Source organism: Plodia interpunctella, chromosome 17 (genome assembly GCF_027563975.2).
Source record: "Plodia interpunctella isolate USDA-ARS_2022_Savannah chromosome 17, ilPloInte3.2, whole genome shotgun sequence".
Lineage (NCBI taxonomy): Eukaryota > Metazoa > Arthropoda > Insecta > Lepidoptera > Pyralidae > Plodia > Plodia interpunctella.
The window spans coordinates 2052609-2072636 of NC_071310.1; the positions used below are offsets into that span (position 1 = coordinate 2052609).

At 37.4% G+C, this 20028-nt stretch overlaps 1 protein-coding gene across 3 annotated transcripts in view; it reads left to right on the forward strand.

The window, feature by feature from the left end:
- The window catches only part of KrT95D (Krueppel target at 95D), a 98688-nt gene that overhangs the window by 72897 nt on the left and 5763 nt on the right, over positions 1–20028 (forward strand). Inside the window, exons 2-18 of one of the 3 annotated variants that reach the window (XM_053757726.2) lie at positions 1521–1748; positions 4485–4578; positions 5973–6132; positions 6546–6685; positions 7943–8083; positions 9540–9665; positions 9885–10038; positions 12082–12159; positions 13713–13843; positions 14166–14318; positions 15194–15399; positions 15917–16056; positions 16426–16570; positions 16849–16963; positions 17196–17351; positions 17890–18019; positions 18705–18827. In XM_053757726.2, coding sequence (XP_053613701.1) covers positions 1521–1748; positions 4485–4578; positions 5973–6132; positions 6546–6685; positions 7943–8083; positions 9540–9665; positions 9885–10038; positions 12082–12159; positions 13713–13843; positions 14166–14318; positions 15194–15399; positions 15917–16056; positions 16426–16570; positions 16849–16963; positions 17196–17351; positions 17890–18019; positions 18705–18827 — 2420 coding nt within the window. The remainder of the gene's footprint in view (positions 1–1520; positions 1749–4484; positions 4579–5972; positions 6133–6545; positions 6686–7942; positions 8084–9539; positions 9666–9884; positions 10039–12081; positions 12160–13712; positions 13844–14165; positions 14319–15193; positions 15400–15916; positions 16057–16425; positions 16571–16848; positions 16964–17195; positions 17352–17889; positions 18020–18704; positions 18828–20028) is intronic. The other 2 variants (XM_053757727.2, XM_053757728.2) reach the window with 2 other exon arrangements.

Here is a 20028-nt window from a genome sequence, read left to right on the forward strand (position 1 = left end):
TTCTCCTAATGGACCGTGCATTGCTAGCTCTAGTTTTTGATGGCTCAGGCTCATATTTAATAGATATTTAATGATAGAATACCTAAATTATTTATTTATTATCATAGGAAGACCAACAGCAACAAAAAAATAATATTTGGAAAGAAAAATCAAAATCAAAGTTATACTGGAACCAATTATAGTTCCTCACAAATAGAAGTGCAATGTGTTTACAAATAAGTCAAACATTAAAAAGAAACGCTACTAAGAAAAAGAAAAGAAGAAAGCTACAAATATTAATATTGTGTTAAAAATAAAATTTGTAATAACAAGATAGAAGTCAGCAATAAGTCAAAATGCTAAGTTTGAAAAAATACACATCACGTAACAAACATGCCTACAGTGATACAATGATTCAGTAGGTATGTAAATAAAACAACCTAAGTATAAAATTATTAAATTACTATTATTATTAAATTATCAAATTGAATAAAGAATAAATGTTGAGTAAAATAAATCAAATTAAATACATGACAATAAAAAATAAATTACGTTTAAAAGAAAGTGAAATTATTACCCGGCTCAAATACACGTCACACTAGCCGCATAATCTCTGGATTGCGATAGATTTTCTTTACGGCTGCGGTCTTATTCCATATAACCAATGTCACAGTAATACATTTTACCATCTAGCTGCCCTACCATTGCTCATGTTTATATGGGGTCTGCTCATCATGCAGATGTATTTCCCTAAAATGCTTGTGTTAATCATGCACGAGTCTTATTGTAGCTCATTACTTACGCAACTTACAGTTACTAATATAATCGGTGCCGCTCGATAATTAATTGTTGGACTATTACTAATTTCCGGTAAAAAAAATATCGTACGTCCGATCCCATGGAAAATTATATTTCCTTTCTTGAAAACAATGTGTAAATGTCACCGACGACGGCCATTAGTTATTTATTTATAATTTACGACATGCCAGCACACGACAGCCGACAATTTTCTGGACTAACGAACCGAGAAAACATATTCGGTCTCGCGTTTCTTTCTTTGCATCAACTCCACAGTAAGTTGTCTTGTTTCATTATTGTCTTTTCTCACGCTGCCTCCTTTCAATCATTGAATGCATAATCCTATTTCGCATTGGATAATAATTGTTATGAAGACCTTGTGTAATTTTTAACGAATATGAGCATATCTTGTTTGAGTGAGAGCTATGTGGACAACAGACAAACGAAATGGCTCTTTCAATAAATGATTTGGATTTTTTGTCGGGGCAGATTCTTGTACTAATCATGGATTGCAATTATTTTTTCTCAAGAATTACTTAAACAACTACAATAAAATTACGAATAAAGTCGTCTATGCTTCTCACGAATTTCTCTGAAAATAAATTTCTGCGTTCTACCATTCGTATACATATATAGTGAAGCATGTAGAACTTAAATAAATGCCACATCAACTCTGTATGTACTTACGCTTTTTTATGAAATAAATGATTATGATTATTAACAAAACCATTTATTTCTTTCAGACTATGCACGTTGCGAGTGACACGGTTGCGCGTGTGCGGCGCGTTGGGCGAGGCGGGCGGCGGCGCGGCGAGCGGCGCGGGCGCGGGCGCCGTGATCCTCGCGGCCCGCATGCACAGCAGCAAGCGTACGCTGCGCTCCAACGACATCGCCGTACCGCCACTGGACGTCGAACTCGATCTCTGCTTCTCCTTGCAGTACCCTCATTTCGTCAAGCGAGACGGCAACAGGTAAGAACGGTAGTTCTTATATTTCATTTTAAAATTTCTAATATTTTTTAAAATTTCTTCATGGATAATAAAATTATCTGCCAGATGATTTGGCAATGGAATTAGAAAAATTGTGTGTGCTCCTGATATAGATGCACTAATCATACTGAAGATATACTGAAGAATGGACTGAAACACCACGGGATGGAAACAAGTAATTGTATCTTTCGTAGGATGTTATTATCCTTTATAACTCGTGGGAGCATTGCGACTGTTTATGATACAGCGTAATTACAGTTATCAAGACATTTTCTCATTTACTTAGTGTATTCCTGTAGTAAAGAGGAAATCTTCATCTTTAAGCTGGATGAGATTTTTGTATGTATTTATTTTCAAATGTATTTTCAGCTGTTCTTCATGGTCGTGGCATTTTTCCATACTTCTTTTTAGCGAATTGACTCCTGGCGTTCAAATTTATATAATCATGCCTACTGATAGGCAAATGTATTGAACAATATATAGGCAGAATTTTGCTGCTACTGCGTCTATATCAGCTATCGTTGTATAAGTTTTATAATCAATTCCCTTTATAATGTCACTTCTCTAATGTTAACCCTAAGCACATTACAAGGCCCTTTTAAAATAATTCTAGTGGATGTTTATCGCCTACATATATGCAGACTTGAAAAATTTCTCAAACGAAATCATTATTTTAATGCATGAAATGGCAATAGGAGTACCTACTTCTTTCGTTAGATCACCAGGGGTGGTTAATTAGAAAAGAGCTTCGAATATCGGAATGAAGACAGACTCACAGACCGATTTATATTACTCGAAATCTGTGACATTACTTTTTGACTGATGTTTGGTATTTTATCTTAACGACAGACAAATTGTTCTGGCTCGTATTTATTTATAAGGTGTGGTTAAATAAATCGCTGGCACTAAAATAACTGAAGCGATTAATCTGCTAGTTTTATAGTTTACCTCGTGTAGGGTTGCTAAAAGATTTGGGAAAGCGAGAAAATATTTATTAAAATCTGAGACTGGTGGCTCTACAGAGCAGCGACTTATAAAATGAAAATCTTTTTGTTTTTTTTTTACTCTATATACTATTTCTTGAGTTTATATGAATCAAATGAATCCATATCATTATGCAATCTATTTATATAGATTTTTATACGATAATACTGTTATCTAGATTTTTGCGTGAAGGAAGGGGAGCAACCAGAACCAGAACTCCAGCAGTGGGACATAACCACAGGCTATAAAAAAAATTTCTTAGGCAGACGGACTGAATATTAGTAAGACCATAAAATGAAAGATCACAAATCGAATTACGAGATACTACTTTTTAATAAAAAAAATATGAAAAATATCCGTTAACATCCCGGTAAAAGATGGTCACCCTAAACCTCGGGGCTTCGTTTAATGTGTTATGAAATGGTCCATCGCGGGGAATTGTTATTTTGTAGGGAGATTTGTCGCGATCCCTCTCATAGCCGTTAGCTAGCTCACCTGGTGACAACAAAAAGGTTCAATTCATGCTCGTCGTAAACTTGATGAGGTTTTAGTTATTTCTTAAACGTCAGCTACATTAAATGAAAAAGGTTCTTGCTAAGTCCCTTTAATATATATTTATTTGTCCGCTTTGTCTCCAAATCTTAAGAGTCTGCTCCATGAAAGAAGAATCGTTCCGTAAGATTTGGTGGTATATGCCCTCTGAAATAAATTACATTAGTAATTAAAATTAACTTGATGGTATTAATTTGCAGTTCAGTTTAGGTTCTATGAACCGTGTTTAAGATGATAGTAAGCCTGTAGGCTGCAAGTTCCTAAATTTATCTGTGCTGCATTTGGATTCTTTATGCATCCTTGATGGTGGGCCTGCAGTTCGGCGTCGTTGTCAGGGACTGTAGCGTTTGTGAGGAGAACTCGTTATGTTTTTTTTTTTTGTTTCTACGTGATTTAATTCTATACGTTTTTGAATGAGCATAGGTATATCTTTATCAGATCAGCCGTACTATTGCAAGGCAAACAACAATTTGACTAAACACCAATTTTGGCCACGTCGTGTGTCTTTGTTTGAATTCCTGAACTATCCGCCTTATTCCAAAACGTGACTATTCATTTTTCAACTGATTTGTATTAAAATTTAAAGTTTAATATATTTTATATCTTTTATTTAATAGAAAAGTTCTTATCATATAAGGCAAAACCCAAGGCAGAAGGAGGCCTGGACGAAGAAGAATTTCGTGAACGCCATCTTTGTTCTGAATAGCCGTTTCAAAGATACAGATAGCATTGATGATTTCTTCAACTAAGATGGCACTGAAAGAAGAAGAAGATTCAAAAGATTTTATCGCTCTAATGAAAAACATGGTGGATCTTCATCGACTATTAATATAATTTAAACATTGACATTAACTTCATAATAAATCGTGTTAAAACTGCTGAACTGTTATTCCAATTCGTAAAGCTTGCGTTTACCTTTTAATTAAATATTAACAGCCATAGAGAGAAGTCTGCGATATGCCGCAGTATCGTATACGTGCTCTTTTTACAGGCTTTTACCCGTTTTTATTGCTCTCTCTCTCTCTCTCTCTCTCTCTCTCTCTCTCTCTCTCTCTTCGGTTGCTTCACAGACACAGAGCGTTAATTAAAGTTGCGTTCATGCTTTTGCTCCTCCATTTCGCACGGTAATTCGGCGTCCTCCACCGACAGACAGAAATTAAGATATGTATTTTTTTTTTACAGATTACAGATCATGTTGCAGAGGCGCAAGAAGTACAAGAACCGTACAATACTAGGCTACAAGACTTTGGCCGAGGGCGTCGTCAGAATGGACCAGGTAAATTAACATTTTCTTTACAATAAATTTTGAGTTAACTGCCGCGAATAAACAACTGGTCTGTCATATAAGTTGTTTTTTTTTTATGGTAACATTAAACCTAGGTCACACTTTATTTCAGGGACACAAATGTTAGCCAGGATATACCTAATAATTAGAGGACATAAATTCGGCCTTTAAACGCCACGATAATTGAATGATTCATAAATTTGCCCACTCAAATGACCTGTGTAATTATAGTTATTTCCGACTGGAGCTTATTTACGTACAACTAATTTGACTTAAGTGTATAATGTCCAAAGACATACATACAATATTTACGCCTTTCTCCCGTGGGGTATGTAAATAAATAAAGACTAAGAATTTTCGATTCTGAATATTGGAATTTCCCATATCGTGTCATATATTGTGTAGGTCTAAATGCTGAAATATAAATCTTTATAATTATTTAATTAAATATTTAAGATTAAGACAATTAATACTGTGACTATTTATTCATTGTTTTGTGTATGAAGATGTTACAAAAAGACACCCTCATTGAACCCCTGACCTGACCTTTAAAAGGAAATTCTTGTATTTTTTAAGCCAACCCATTAAGAAAAAAATTCCTTGCAAAAGACTCGCGTCAATGAAAGAAGGTGAATGAACTCCACGTGGGATAACGATTTTACAAATGGCGTCCTTATAAGCCTCCTTAGGACGCTGGCCACTTGTTTTTATACTGTCTGCTACACGATTAAAGATATAGCTAAAGATATAGCTCTTAACTCTCATCTCCTTTTTTATGCGACGTCAATCATAGTAACCAGGTGATGTTTAGAGATCTAGTCACTAGATTTTTATATTTCTCCGGGTTTCGAAGCGCCACAGCGCCTTGAATAAACGTAAGAATGAGAGAGAGAGAGATTTTCCAATTTATGTATTGCAAATCTAGATTAAAATTTTCGATATGATAGTTTAAGTGTACAGAGGGAGGACATATGAAACAGAAAGTGGGTAGTACTATTCTACTATAGTACGTCTTCTTCTTAGTGTGTCGACTCGGCTAAATGTGTGTGGACCATTTTGACGCTATTGATACGTAACTTTACGTACTTTATCTGTGGCGTCATACGTGTCTTACAGAAAACTCAAATTACAGGCACGGAGGTGCTCTCCGTGGCGTGACAGTAAGTGGACCATGGTTTGGAGAGAGGCAAATGATAGATATGTTAACGACTAGGTTTATGTGTGTGTACAAGGGCTCCTCCATCATCATCATGATGGGGATCTTCGAATTGAAGATTGTAGTCAGTTTCCTCGCATCATAAAGATCCTAAACTGGGCATCTCTCTATCTCCCTATTGAATTATGTGTGTTTAACATGCACATATTAAAAAACCATTTCTTGACAGGTCCTCCAAAGGTCAATGGACATGGAGTTGGAGCTGACTGGAGTTGGCGGGAAGGTGGGCGCAGCTGCGGGCCAGCCCGTGGCCAGGCTGACTATCACTGGCCTAGCGTCTACCCCAGTGGACCACGACACCAAGAACAACAACACGCTGCTAATTACTGGTACTAGCACGTTTTCCTCTTGGACCAACCCGGTGTACACAACCGGCTGGGTCATTAGCCTCTCGCTGAAAGAAAACATCGTGTGGAAACCTGCACTCTATTTGATGATTTATCTGTATGATGGAGAATGTAGAAGGCTATGGCTATCTATATTACATAAGTAATGTATGTTAGAAACTACTATACATGAGTCAGATTAGTATATAAAGTCATGTGGCTTAGTAGGTAAGATTTGAACCTGGGACCCTTCGATCACAGGCGGACGGTCTTACGCACTGGGCCACCATCGCTTCAAAATTGTCAACTGAAAAAAAAAACAAGCTTGTATTATAATGTGTTATCTATTCATTCGCGAATATAATATTTATCTAGCATTAGGAACACCTACATCACAGTTCTTCTTCCGTTACCAGAGCGAGGCTATTCAGACGAAGAAGAAGAAGGCGAGTTCAGCTCAGTGGAGGAAGCTGACGATATGACATACGGTGCGCAGGCGCGGCGGCGGGCGCACCGGCAGTTAGCATTCAATAAAGAAGACCTGTCTTATACCAAGGTTTGTATAGATTTAGTTTGTCATCTCCTAGTGATTTTTCAAGCTTGCTTAGATTCGGTTGCACCAGTCAACTTTAACCTACGCAGAAAAACGCATAGTACGCCATTTTGTCTAAATGTCAGCGGCGTGCAAGTGTCAATGTCAAAGTTGATTGGTTCAACTCACTCTTAGAGATGCCTTAAAAGACCGGTATTTGCGTAATTATGGGCTAATGGGTAACATGAGCTAAGAACCGGAGTAGAATAGGCTACATATATATTTTTTTATATCACTAAGTTTCTTATGGAGATCATCTGAATCAGTTATACCCCAAAGAAACTTTAATTTCAGTAGGAATAAGCACAATAAAAGTTACTGCTTTAACTTTTTAAATAAAATATAATGCATGATTTATCGAGTTGCAAATAAGCTTTAGCTTTGCTTATAGTGTATGACAAATAAAACACACCTTTTTAAAATGCGTAGGTACCTATATCTAAAATCAATAATTTCTGTAATGATGCGGAGCTTTTGAAAAAAAAGGAACATAAAGAGACGATCGATTTGAAGTCATAATTAAATGATAGGTACGTATGATCTAGTTCATTTGTGAGTGGTTTATTTAGTTATAAATATCAGAAAGTGTATGTTATTCTATCTTTACAATCGAAGTCAGATATTCAATGACGTATTATGCGTTCAGTAAAGCTGCCAGCAAGTTTTAAAACTAGCATCTGTGCTAACTGCCAAATATGATGTCAAAACGAACATTGAACTATATCTTCTTTCCTTGTCTCTCGCGTACTGCGCGTGCGACTACTAAAATATTATGAAGCCGCAGCAGTCTCTTGCCAAGAGTACCAAAACTAAGGCAAGTGCCGCCATTTTAAACGAATTTTTGTCTTCTAACAAACAAAATTTCGTACACAAAAGTTCGTAGCTGATTTTTAAAACATCGTACCCGGCAAAATTATGTTTATTGAAACATGAGCTTTATAGCATCTTCCTTAGACTTAATTTACATTAGCAAGCGGACCGCTCACTCGGCAGCGGCTCTCGTCTTGTCAATGTAAAGTAAGTCTTCCGTGGATGCCGTAAAGCTCACTTTTCAATGAATATTATTTTGTCGGGTAACAGTTCTATTTAAGTCCGCTATTACTTAACACGAAATGCATGAATTTTAATTGTAAATGCTGTCTCTATTATTGACATTTTATTTCTACTATTATACATGCTGTTTTAGCTTCATATAGCTTAACATAGCCGTTGCTTGCACAGCTCTCGCGTTCTCGCGACTTGAGCTTCATGGAGCGCGAGAGAAAGAGACAGAGCTATATGCACTCGAAGGCGAACGACAGGGACAGCGATAGCGAGCTGGAAAACACAGCTAAACGCAAGGGTAGCCGCGGAAAACTCGCGGTGAGCCCGTATGCTAGAATGGATTTAGTTGCATTAGACTTAGTGTTGATATTTGCTTGCGCTTTGAGTTTAGTAGTTTGTGCTTGTGTATATTGAGTGGCATATTTTGTCTGCAAATAAACTTAAAAGGTGATTCATCTCTCAGTTGATCTTATATTATTATTTTAGGGTTTAATGCATTGTAGTGGATACTTTATTTTTGTAGCAAGAGCTTAATTGGTAGGTCCATGACATTGTTACAAAAAAGTAAATAATTTAGAATGCATGTAATTTTATATAAGGTTTTCTGTGCAACACTTACAAAATAATATATTTTAAATGTAATTAGAATATGTTATATGATATTCGTGAATTAATATTTAGCTTTTGAAAGTGTAATAAATAAGAAACGTTTGTTGCGTCCCGAATTTTCATTCCCACAGGAATTTCGGGATAAAATATACCATATGTACTATTCTAGAAGAGGGTATGTTGTTTTACCCATATATGTACCGCACATCGAAATCCGTTGAGTATATTATGAAATTTTGAGTAACGAACGCCCTCATTCATTATCCGTGCTTTCACATTTATAATATCAGTAGGGATCTGGAAGTCTGTGGAAGACATAAAAATCTCTCCCTCATCTGAATCTATATCTGGGTTTCTTTTTCAGCCGCAGGCTTCGTTTTTAACCCCCGACGCAAAAAGAGGGGTGTTATAAGTTTAACGTGTCTGTCTGTCTATCTGTGTAATCTGTCTATGGCATCGTATCTCCCAAACGGATGTACCGATTTTCGTTTAGTTTTTATCCGGACTGTTTTTTAGCCATGTTTCATGAAAATCGGTTCAGCCGTTCAAAAGTTGTAGCGTAATGAATATTTAAAGTCGGGGGTTTTTTTATTTGTCTAACAAATAAACTTGTTTCTTTTACATCCCTTACGCATGACGTATAACGGTTAACCACTGTCCTTACTAAAATGGTTGTTAGTCATTATGTAAACCACTGCAAATTATTGTGGCCGCTTATCGGCTAGATTAACGTTATCTATATCTCGCTGGAAGCTAATTACAGAATTCAGTGTCAAGCGGCCAATGGAGGTAACTGTCTCCGTTATACAAAGATTCTATTTGGAGTTTTTCCCAGAATTATGTTTTATTATTTGCCCAGTGCAAATGAGAAGAGCTCCATTCTTATATCCTTTATGTAGTGGTGTTTGGTGTTGATTGATTTGTGTTGAGGTTTTTCAAGATTTCAAGCCTTTGATGTGTCGATGGATGTCACCCTTCCTCGCTATGAGCTTTTTTTTGGGTTTATTGCACGTACTGTGTTTGTTGATTTTTCTGTGAATTTATCAAAGCCAATCTACAAAAAATCTGGTTGTTTGCGATCATTGAGATTCGTGTGTTTCTTCTACAATTCCTCCAAAATTATATTTAAACGTTGTGTAACATCATGTATTATGTCATGTTGCAGCAACGCAACCTGAAGCAGAAGTTCGCAGCCTTGTTGCGGCGGTTCCGAGTGCCCGAGGAGCTGTCGGAGCGAGGCGCGACGCGGGACACGCATCACGCGCAACGGGACATCGATGAACTGTTCCAGGTGCGTTATGTGTCATGTTACAGCAACACAATCTGAAGTAGAATGCTTTAACGGACTTTTTCTTTGTTTTTGTGGTGGTCCCGGCGGCGTGGTAGTCGGAGCACGCGACGTCCCAAGAATTATCATGTCAATTGCATTAGTAACTCCGTTCGTTTCTCGATAAGACGCTAGACAAAGAGGCTCACCTCATCTAAATACCAATAAAATCTGTAATTCCAGGAACTGGACTCCCTATCGTGCGGGGAGGGCGAGGACTCCGGGCCGGACCAGATGGACACGATCAGCATCGGCTCCACGCCCAAGCCCTCGCTGCGGCCCTTCTTCAGCAGCTCCAGGAGTCTCGCCAACCAGGACCACCACAGGCATTCCAACGGTAAGCTGGTCGCTCGAGTTGGAGGTTAAAAGAGTTTTCGCGGCGCCACTGGCAAGTGAGGTCCACTATGAATGTGGTCATATTCAATGCCAGCCATAGTGGACCTGCGCACATTCGCACAATACAAAAGTTCTTTGATATGGACCATAATTTACGTTCTTCGCCAATGCCTCTAGCAGTGAATTCAATCTCGTCAGCCCTCATTTGAATTTTGATGTTCTAATTTGAAATGAAATTTATTTGGCCGGATTTATTTTTAAAAAGAAATAAAATATGGAATGATATGGAACACATTCAAAATTTGTTTTTGTTAAGAGTAGTAATTTACTTACCAAAACAATTATATGTTAGTATGAAATTGATGGTTGTTCGAGATGGGTTTTAGTTTACTCTGTTTAGAAAAAAGAAATCAAATATCCGAAATTCTGATCAAATTTTATGTTAATTTTAATCTGATTTTAAGATTTTATTTACTAGAGGTTATTGTATTTTGACATATTTTATCTAAGACATTAATTTAAATATTTACAAGTAATTATTAACAATTTAATATTTAGACAAATTCAATATGTGATAGTACGTCTCGTAGCATAGTACAAGAATCGTAGCCATATACATTATGTAAATAAATATCTTGTAACATTACTCATATATAGAAAAAAGGTTTAGAAGAAAAAGAAGCGTTTTTACCTTTTGCTTGAGCATCAAACTGCATACACACAGATTCAGTGCATCGTGTGAGCTTAACCTTTACTTTGCGTGGATTGGCTGTGTTTAGGTGGATGCTGATTGGTCGAATAACAAATTCTACAAAACTTACTCGTCAGATAAATTGTCAAAATTTATGCTTAAAAGCATATTTTTTTTGCTTAAAAGCATAAATTTTTAACTTTTAAATTTAAATATTCGCATCACAAATTTTTAAGAGCTAGGCTTAAAGTTATTAGGTATATGCGATTTTAAAACTAAAGACTTTTAAAAAAATTATATGATTTTAAAAAAGACGCGCCAGCGTTTAAAATCATCGTTTTTTATACTCAACTTTAAATTATTATTTTTTAATTGCCTTTATGGTTGGTATTGATGTGCTATCGCGTATGTTTGAATTTTTTAAATTCAACATTTGAGAAATAGTATTTTTGCATGTAATCTTACCGATCAGCTTCTCATAACACAGCGAACCCATTTTGCATACTGCATACATGTATTTTACAACAAACATACATCATACATGACATGGATATGTATTTTTGTGTTTATTTTTTGTTTTGTAACGCTGTGTGCATAGTGTAGCGCATGTGTATGCGAGCGGTGGACTAGGGCTTGTAATAAACAGTTTCTATATATGTTTGCGACTTTTATTACATAAACTTTGTACCTAACAATCAACTTTCGCGCTTTGAACACATAATAACGTATTAACTTATCGAATTTTGATTTCATAATGAGATTTGTTCAAAATGCTTGACACTAGATGTCAGCATTGAGGCATAATGTCTAATGCTCTGTTATGATAATCGATAATTTATAAAGAATTTATACCTCACATTAAATTATTATGGAGAGAGAAAAAAATATGGAACAACGAACGAAGAAACATACAACATTTCCTTTCCAGGAAACAATATAACTACTTTCCAACTAAGTACTCATAAGTAAATTCGATATTTTTTTCTAATGTCTAAAACGAAAAATTATATAGAGCTTGTATGACAGTGATATCTCGCGATGTCACAATTTTAGAGTCAGACATTCGTAATCTAATAGATTTTGATCAGAACAAAAAAATGTATATAAATCTCGTAATCAGTAAAAGTGATGAATTAAACCGACATTTTATTATAGTGTTTGATCATTTAAATACCTTCCTTAGTTTTTACCCAGTCAGGCAATCAATTTAAACGTCAATTATACACATAATATAACTAAATTTCCACAATATAACATAAGCGAAGAAAATAATACAAAATAGCAGTCGCACGCATATGATCGCGGTCCTGGTCCCCCGGGCGCACACACAGACATAAAGGTACGCATGCGCAGTGGGGCGGCACTCGAGCCTTGCGACCGGCGAGCTCGCCTGCGTGCGCGAGCGACACATCAGCACCGTCCCGCTCACAGGTAACTGCTTCTGCTGAACCTACCACTGGCTAACTGGTTTCATTACTACATAGTATAAGACAAAGTCGCGCTCCGCCTGTCTGTTTCTAAATCTTTCATCTTTTAATTTAGATAATTTATACCCGAAGGTAGACCTCGTGCGAAGCCAGGGCGGGTCGCTAGTTATTTTTCTTAAATACATGTAACTGAAACTAATGTTATGGCTTGTTTGACTCACTAAGCTTGGCAAAAAAACAGTTTTTTTCTATAAAAAAACTGGTTTTTTGCCAAGCTTAGTGAGTTATATTATATTAAACAGGAAAACCAATGATAATGAAGCCTTAACATTAGTCTCTGGAGAATTAGTTTAAAAAAAAAACGATAACGAACGGAAAGATTTGTGTCTCAAAAGTTGTGTTGCAAAAAACACACTAGCAAAAATGACAAGCATTCTCGTTGAATAATATATGGATGAAAAAATTGATTCCAGTTAGCCGTCTAGTTTATGAGCAGCTTTATTTCAAGTAAACAAACGTAGTGAACTCTGTAAAATATTTAAATCTATATAATTTTATTAATATTTAACAGAATAATCTAAATAGCAATGAAAAAATTACAGAGAATGTTAACTAGTCTAGTCTGACTAAAGTCTTTAACTGAATAAATCTTAACTAGATCTAGTTTTAACTAAATTTAGTCAAGATTTAGTCTAACTAAACTAGTGAAGATTTATGTATTCCAATTTGTGAATAAATCATTTTTTATCGAAATTTCTTATTTTGTTCTCTACGGTTGTTTACATTTGCAATGAAAATATTATTTATACTTAAAGTCTTACAACCGGTCGAGATTTTAATTGCATATGCTTTATGATAATGAATGTACAAACATTAACAAATGCGTATAATAAGTTATTTTATAACAAAACTTAATTGTCTTGTCCTGTGATATAATATATTCATCATGAATGCCAGAAATTAAAATTAATCTTGCCCGATTGTATGATTTACCTGTATTAATTTCTAAAATTACTAAGCTTATGTCTGTCTTATAATTTGTTTTTCATTTTTTTGTATCTTGTGAGTTACACATTGAATTGGTGGTATCAGAAATGATATCCCATTTTCAATATATATATTAGCATGTGTTAGCGTGCATGCATCATATCATCGAAGATTATATTTAATTTTGTCTTCCTGTTTGCTGCAGTTTGGAAGTCCTCCGCTGTATTATTTTTATAATTAAACAAACTATTGCAGTCGTTAAATAAAATAATATCTATTTTATTTGTTTACCTAATTTTCCTTTAAATTATAATTTGTTATAACTTTATTATATAAATAGCTAAAATATTGAAAAAAAAAGTGTCGAAATTCACTTTCGAACAATGAATAACAATTCGGTGCGTACTTATCGCATTGCCATCATTATAAGCTGATAAAAATAAACCAAAAGAGCTATTGTTTTCTCTATTAAACTGCTATAAGTATTTGAGTGTGTCTTCCCTATCTTCCTCTTTTTCTGGCAAATGCGAGTGGTGTATCAGCCAATAAAACTGATCCGATTGACGACAGAATCGGAGGCTATCCGTAGCTCAGCGGGGGACGAGAGGGGGAGCGAGGGGAACAGCGACGGGGACGCCACAGCCGACGCGGCGGTTTCTGGCGCTTCCGTATCTAGTTCCCCCCCTAATGAGACCAAAGTGGTAAGCACGTTGGTTTTTATGTGGTTGTGATTTTTTCCCGTTTACCTCACAGACCAATTGTTGCGATGTTCATTATACACGGAACAGGAGAAATTATATATTTTTCTAATCTGTCTATACACTGATTTGTAATTTATTTCAATGTGCACTTAATTTTTGAAATTATAATGCGACCAATATATATGATACAATCGTCCAGTCAACAATGTAGAAAGAAAGAAAAACCTATGTTTCACAATGAAATAAACGAATTATTATTATTATGACTGTGGATATGTATGATTTTACAATGTAAGTTTTCTAATTAAAATATTCTGTTTAGGAGGACAAACGCTCAAGGTTATTTCGGAGCGCCACCAGCGGCGGGAACCTCACGCCTGCGTCAGCTGGTCGCAAAAAGAACTCCCTGGTCATTGGCCCTGATCGACCGCTGTCTGCCCACGAACTACCAGCGCAGAGTCCAACTACCCTGGAGGTATGTAGGGGTCTTTCTCTCAAGGAGGTGTGTCATGCAATGAGTAGAACTAGCGAGGGCACCTCGTGCCTGCGACAGCAGGTCACAAGGATAAATATAAATAAATATATTAGGACAAATCACACAGACTGTGCTAGCCTCAAAGTAAGTTCGAGACTTGTGTTATGGGATACTAAATCAACGATACTTTATTTTATAACAAATACATATATAGATAAACATCCAAGACCCAGGTCAATCAGAAAAAGATAATTTTCCATCATGACTCTACCGGGGATCGAGGCAAGAAACTTACCACTGCGCCACCGAGGTCGTCGTCCTAATGTAATGATTAATGTGATGATCCTAGCTTACAAACTACCAGCGTAGAGTCCAACTACTCTGAAGGTATGTAGGGTTTTTCTTCCCAAATCAGACACTAGTGTTAGCTATAATCTTTCATAGCCCGGGATCGCCTTTATAAATATCATCGGCCCAGTGCATCAGTGGTTTCCCTAATTTCCCCCGGTCGGTTTTGGGTCTTCTCCGCAATTCTTCAAGCTTAACGACCGTCCTTTTTCCCTCTTATGTGACCAGCTCGTCATCGCTTACCACTAGCGCAAATTACACACCCGATCAAAATAAGGTTTAGTAACTGTTTCTGATATCAAAAATCAACCGCTAGGTAATTTTGTCTGGTTAAGATGTCTAAAAAATTGTGTTTCACAAGTGAATACAGCACTTTTGAAACACAACTTTTATCGCTATTTGATCGTTACATATATGCTACAAGACATTTAATCAGCAAGCGATGAAACAGGCCATAAGGGTTAGAATTAATAGAGAGTTTATTGAAGAAGAGGCTTGCTGTATAATGATGCATGTATTGTCAACAGCCGCGTCGCACGTTGATGGAGCAAGTGAGCCGGCTGCTGGGCGAGCTGGGCGAGGATAGCCCGGTGCCCGAGTGCGTGGGCGTGACGCCGGCGGGCGCTGCGGCCGCGGCGCTGGCGGCGCTCGGTGTGCCCGCGCTCGTGGTGCCCGCGCCCCTCGCGCCCGACGTGCGCCCTCTGCTCACCGCGTTGCTGGGCCGTCTTAACAAGTGATTACTTAAGAAATACCTCCTTATTGCATTATAAATATTGTGCTGTTTGAACTCGGGCACCTAAGCGAGTAACAAAACAATAAAATCTATAAATAGAATAACAAAATGTAGGTATTGTTTTTCTGTAACACGTGTTATGCATTTACAGTAAAGGTGTGTGAACTGTGTGTGTGAGACAATAACTTAGCATAAAGTATACTTTGACTTTTTATAAATAAGAGGGAGTACAGTTAACTAATCGTATATCGATGGCCACTGTTTTTGATTTTGTCAACTGTGACTAAATTGTATAATGGAAAACTACAATATTTTCTAATAAAATTCTTTATCCAATATGGCATAATATGTACAAAATGTTTTTAAATTCTTTTTCGCTAAGAAATAAAATAAATTGATAAACTATCACACGATTGTGGCGCCAGTGTACAACGCGCCGCGTACAAAGCGCCTTCATTTGTACCATTAACTCTGACGGCATTAAACTTGTTAACTCATTCGTCGCATGCGTCGTCAGGGGAGCGCGACGGGCGGCGATTCGTGTAGCTGTGTGCGGCGGCGACAGCGCGGCCGCGTGTGCGCTGCGCGCGCACGCGGACCTGGCGGCGCGGCGCCCGCACGACGCCTCGCTGCTGCGGTATTATTTTATACCGCTCGGTGAGTGCAACTACTGCTTGTACTGCCTATTCGTGTACCGCTAGGGCGCGCGGCGATTCGTGTAGCAATCTGCGGCGCCCGCACGGCGCCACGCTGCTGCTGCTGCTGTGTATCTCTGTCGTCTTCTTCGCATATTTCCGGTGATGTTTGTGGCTGTGACGCCGCGAAACTCGGCATCAGCTTAAAAATTACTTTAAAAATTTTTGATGATAAAGTAAATTAGGTTGGTCGGGTAAGCTAATAATGAATGCAAAAATTTGGATGTTTATGGCCCCGTCCTAGAAAACGATCACTCTTTATTTTCCGTAGGAAATACTATTTTTATGTAATGTAATGAACATTCGAATTTAACACAACTTATATTTATAGGGCACACCACGGTGTCCCGTCACCTGAGCGCTGTAGATCACGGCTACGCGAGTCTGTTCGGGGGGGAGACGTGGGCGTCGCTCTGCGAACGCGCGGCGGACAACGGCATGCCCGATATAGCGGAGATGTCTTCCAGGATCGCCAGGTAACGACCGACAGAGAGGAGAAATTTTTAGGAGAAGTGACAAGTAGGTGATGGTAATTATTACCATTACCTATTTTACTACCATGAAGCTAAAGCCCGCATTTCTGAGCACGAGATGTTTGTTATCGGTCAATTATATGAAGGAACTAGCGACCCGAACCGGGATCGCAAGGTGACATTTGTGATTTATTTACCCGCGACTAGTTTTTACAAATATTTTCAGACTTTCTAATTATTTAATGTTTAATTGTATAACAATGGCGTGTATCCTATATCAGGTATCTGAACAGCATCGGCCCTGTGAACAACGTGCCAATAGGGGAGGCGATGGTCGCCTACCGTGAGAGGTCGGGCGACGAGGACGCCAGCCAAACCTTCGTGCCATTCATTGCGGTAACCACGTTTTAAGAGATGATGGCGCTAGTGAGCAGTGACTACCCCTGCTCGGTAGCGCCATTAGGATTAGCAAATTAAGATTAATTTGCAATGTGCCAAGATTTTGATTTTAAAATGAATATGTCTATTAAAAAACATCAAAAATATTTTTTTTTGAAGTACCTAAATAAACATAGTATAGGTATGTAGAACTCAATTTTTGAATAAACATGTGACTTGTACCTTTCAGGAGGTCCGCGTGGGCTGCAGCGAGGGCGGGCCGTCGTCGCTGGAGCTGGAGGAGGGCGGCTCCCCCCCCGCGCGGCCCTCGCCCCCCGCCACGCCCGCGCCCGACCCCGCGCCGCCGCCTCTCGAGCCGCTCGAGCTGCAGCTTGATTACTGGCTGGTGAGTGCGACAGATCATCGATTGGCCAGCCAACCGATGTAAGAGGGCACGGGAGGTATATTAACGAATCGATCAAGGCGCACGTGATCAATTGACCACCTAAAAATGTGTCCTACTAGTATGAAAATGATGACATTACACGTTATTTGAAAACGAATAATATCATGACATACGTTTTTTTCGGATTGATTTTTAGTGACTTATTTTTTAAAGGTCAAAAGTACACATGGTAAGTTGTTTACACAGTTTCGACCTACAAAGAAATTGTTGAAAAAAAAAACAAAAATATAATAGTTAAAAATGGTAGTCGCTTCATGTCCGATCCAAAGGTCCCATAAATGTTGGATGGCCAATGAATAGGTCAACGTATTGAAATACATAATAACAAAATAATATTTAGTCTTGGTATAACCACTAACGCCATCTATACTATATGCAAACTATTGGTCGTATTGCATTTATTATCTTTGCCTGACTGTCAGTTGATTGAAAACGACACGCTCTGTTATGAAAGGTGCAATAAATAATAATGTATCAGGTGCCGGGTCGCGCGGCGGAGGGCGCGGACGGCAAGGTGACAGTTAAGGCGATGTTCCGCGCTCTGCACGTCACGAGGCACAACGCACACCTCTCCATCACCTACCTCACTAAGGAGAAGAAGCAGAAGAGTGAGTATAGCATACGGTCAGCGGAAAAATCTCACTTTCATCGTGTTTTTTTTTTGTCTTTGCTAAATATTGGAAAAATCATACAATACTGTGCTGGACTGCTGCCGGTTGAAAACCAGTATTTAGCGGAGTCCTGGCGGAGTCCATACAAGAGTATCACTCTCATCTATTGTTGTCATATAAAATAATATATCCTTACATATTATAAAACAAAGTACAATGCCGCGTCTGTCTGTCGGTTCGCCATAAACGCAAAAACTACTGTACGGATTTTTTAGCGGTTTTCACCAATAGATAGTGACTACTCAGGAAGGTGTATAATTTATTTTGTTTTTACCCGAGCGAAGTCTGGTCGGGCAGCTAGTAATATAATAATTGCGTGCTATGTACTTTTAGCTGAACATGTTTTTTTTTTTAACATTTGTCTTTCAATAGCATGTTTTGAGCAAATAAATTTATGATTACGATCTGAAAAATAAAGGAAATCGGGGGCGTAACGAAAGCGAATTCGCTGTTAGGGGCGCTGATGTTGGGAAAGCTCTAACAAAACGTGTCATTTTGTCCTAGAATAGAAACACTCAATAATGATATATATATTTAATAACGTAAGATCAGGAAGATTTAACAGTCTGCCGGTAAATGTCTTTTAAGTTTAAATCGATAAAAGTTACATCTGTTGTTATAGTAATGCGGCTGGGTAAGAAGAAGGAGAAGTCAGGCGAAGCGGAGGTGGGACGAGCGCAGACGGTGGAGGGGGTGTCCAGACTCATCTGTTCCGCCAGGGGCTCTCACAACGTGCCGATGAAAGGTAACAAATATCTTCTCAAACAATCGTTAATGTCTCTCACTCCGTTTTTTCTTAATAGTCTTATCCTAACAAACTTCACAGTACTTTTTGTTAAAAATAAATCAAATTCAAATAATTTATTCCGAAATTAGACCTTCACAGGCACTTTTTCTCGTCAATTTTTATATTTATAGTTATTTCTCACAAGCTACAAACTACTGGCATTTCGGAACGACTACTGCTGAGAAGAAATGCCGAAAGAAACTCATTTGAACAGTGTTGGCCCCTATCATGCCAGATCGGCTTACTATTATTGTTTCTTACAATGTTTTTTTTTCTAATAATATGTAAAAGTACATAATGTACATAGTCAAAAGGTATATCAAAACAAATTATGATTGTGATCCGAGTGCTATATATATATATATATATATATATATATATATATATATATATATATATATATATATATATATATATATATATATATATATATATATATATATATATATCGATGTGAAACACAATTAACTTTTCACCCGTTCACGAGTTGACGCATGGGACAGCCATCGCGTAGCTCAACCATAATAGAGGGAACCTCACGACCCGGCCCACGACGCCACTACCAGATTTGAGTGAGCATGACACACTCGATTCCCATGACTTCATAATTACAAATCTTATTCGTCGAAATAGAAGAATGAATTATACTCAGACACTTGAAGATCACAAATCACGTGCATGTTTTACAAATAAAATTTAAATGTCATAATATATGAATTATTATAACAAAAATAAAAATTATGAATAAAATAATAAAAAACAGTAAAATAAAAATTAGGAGATCATGTGTGGAGTGGCAAAGTTGTCGGGAGGATCCATGCGTTTTTATCAGTCAAATAGGCGTTAATTGTATAAAACGCTTTATCCATTAAATTTTTCTTGGCAGATTAATAGCCTCTGCAGGGAGTTTATTGAATAATTTTACACTTTGACCCACGAAAGACCGCCGAACCTTTTTAAGCCTGAATCTGTTCATACAAAGTGTGTGCTTATTTCGAGTGTTTACACTATTCACTTCGTTTAATTTTTATATAAATGTAAATTTGATTTGACAAAAATAAGCACATCAAGATATACTGAGATACAACAGTGTGGATGTTAATTGATTTGAAGTGTTCTTGAAGAGAATCTCGAGGTTTTAATCCATAAATAAAACGAA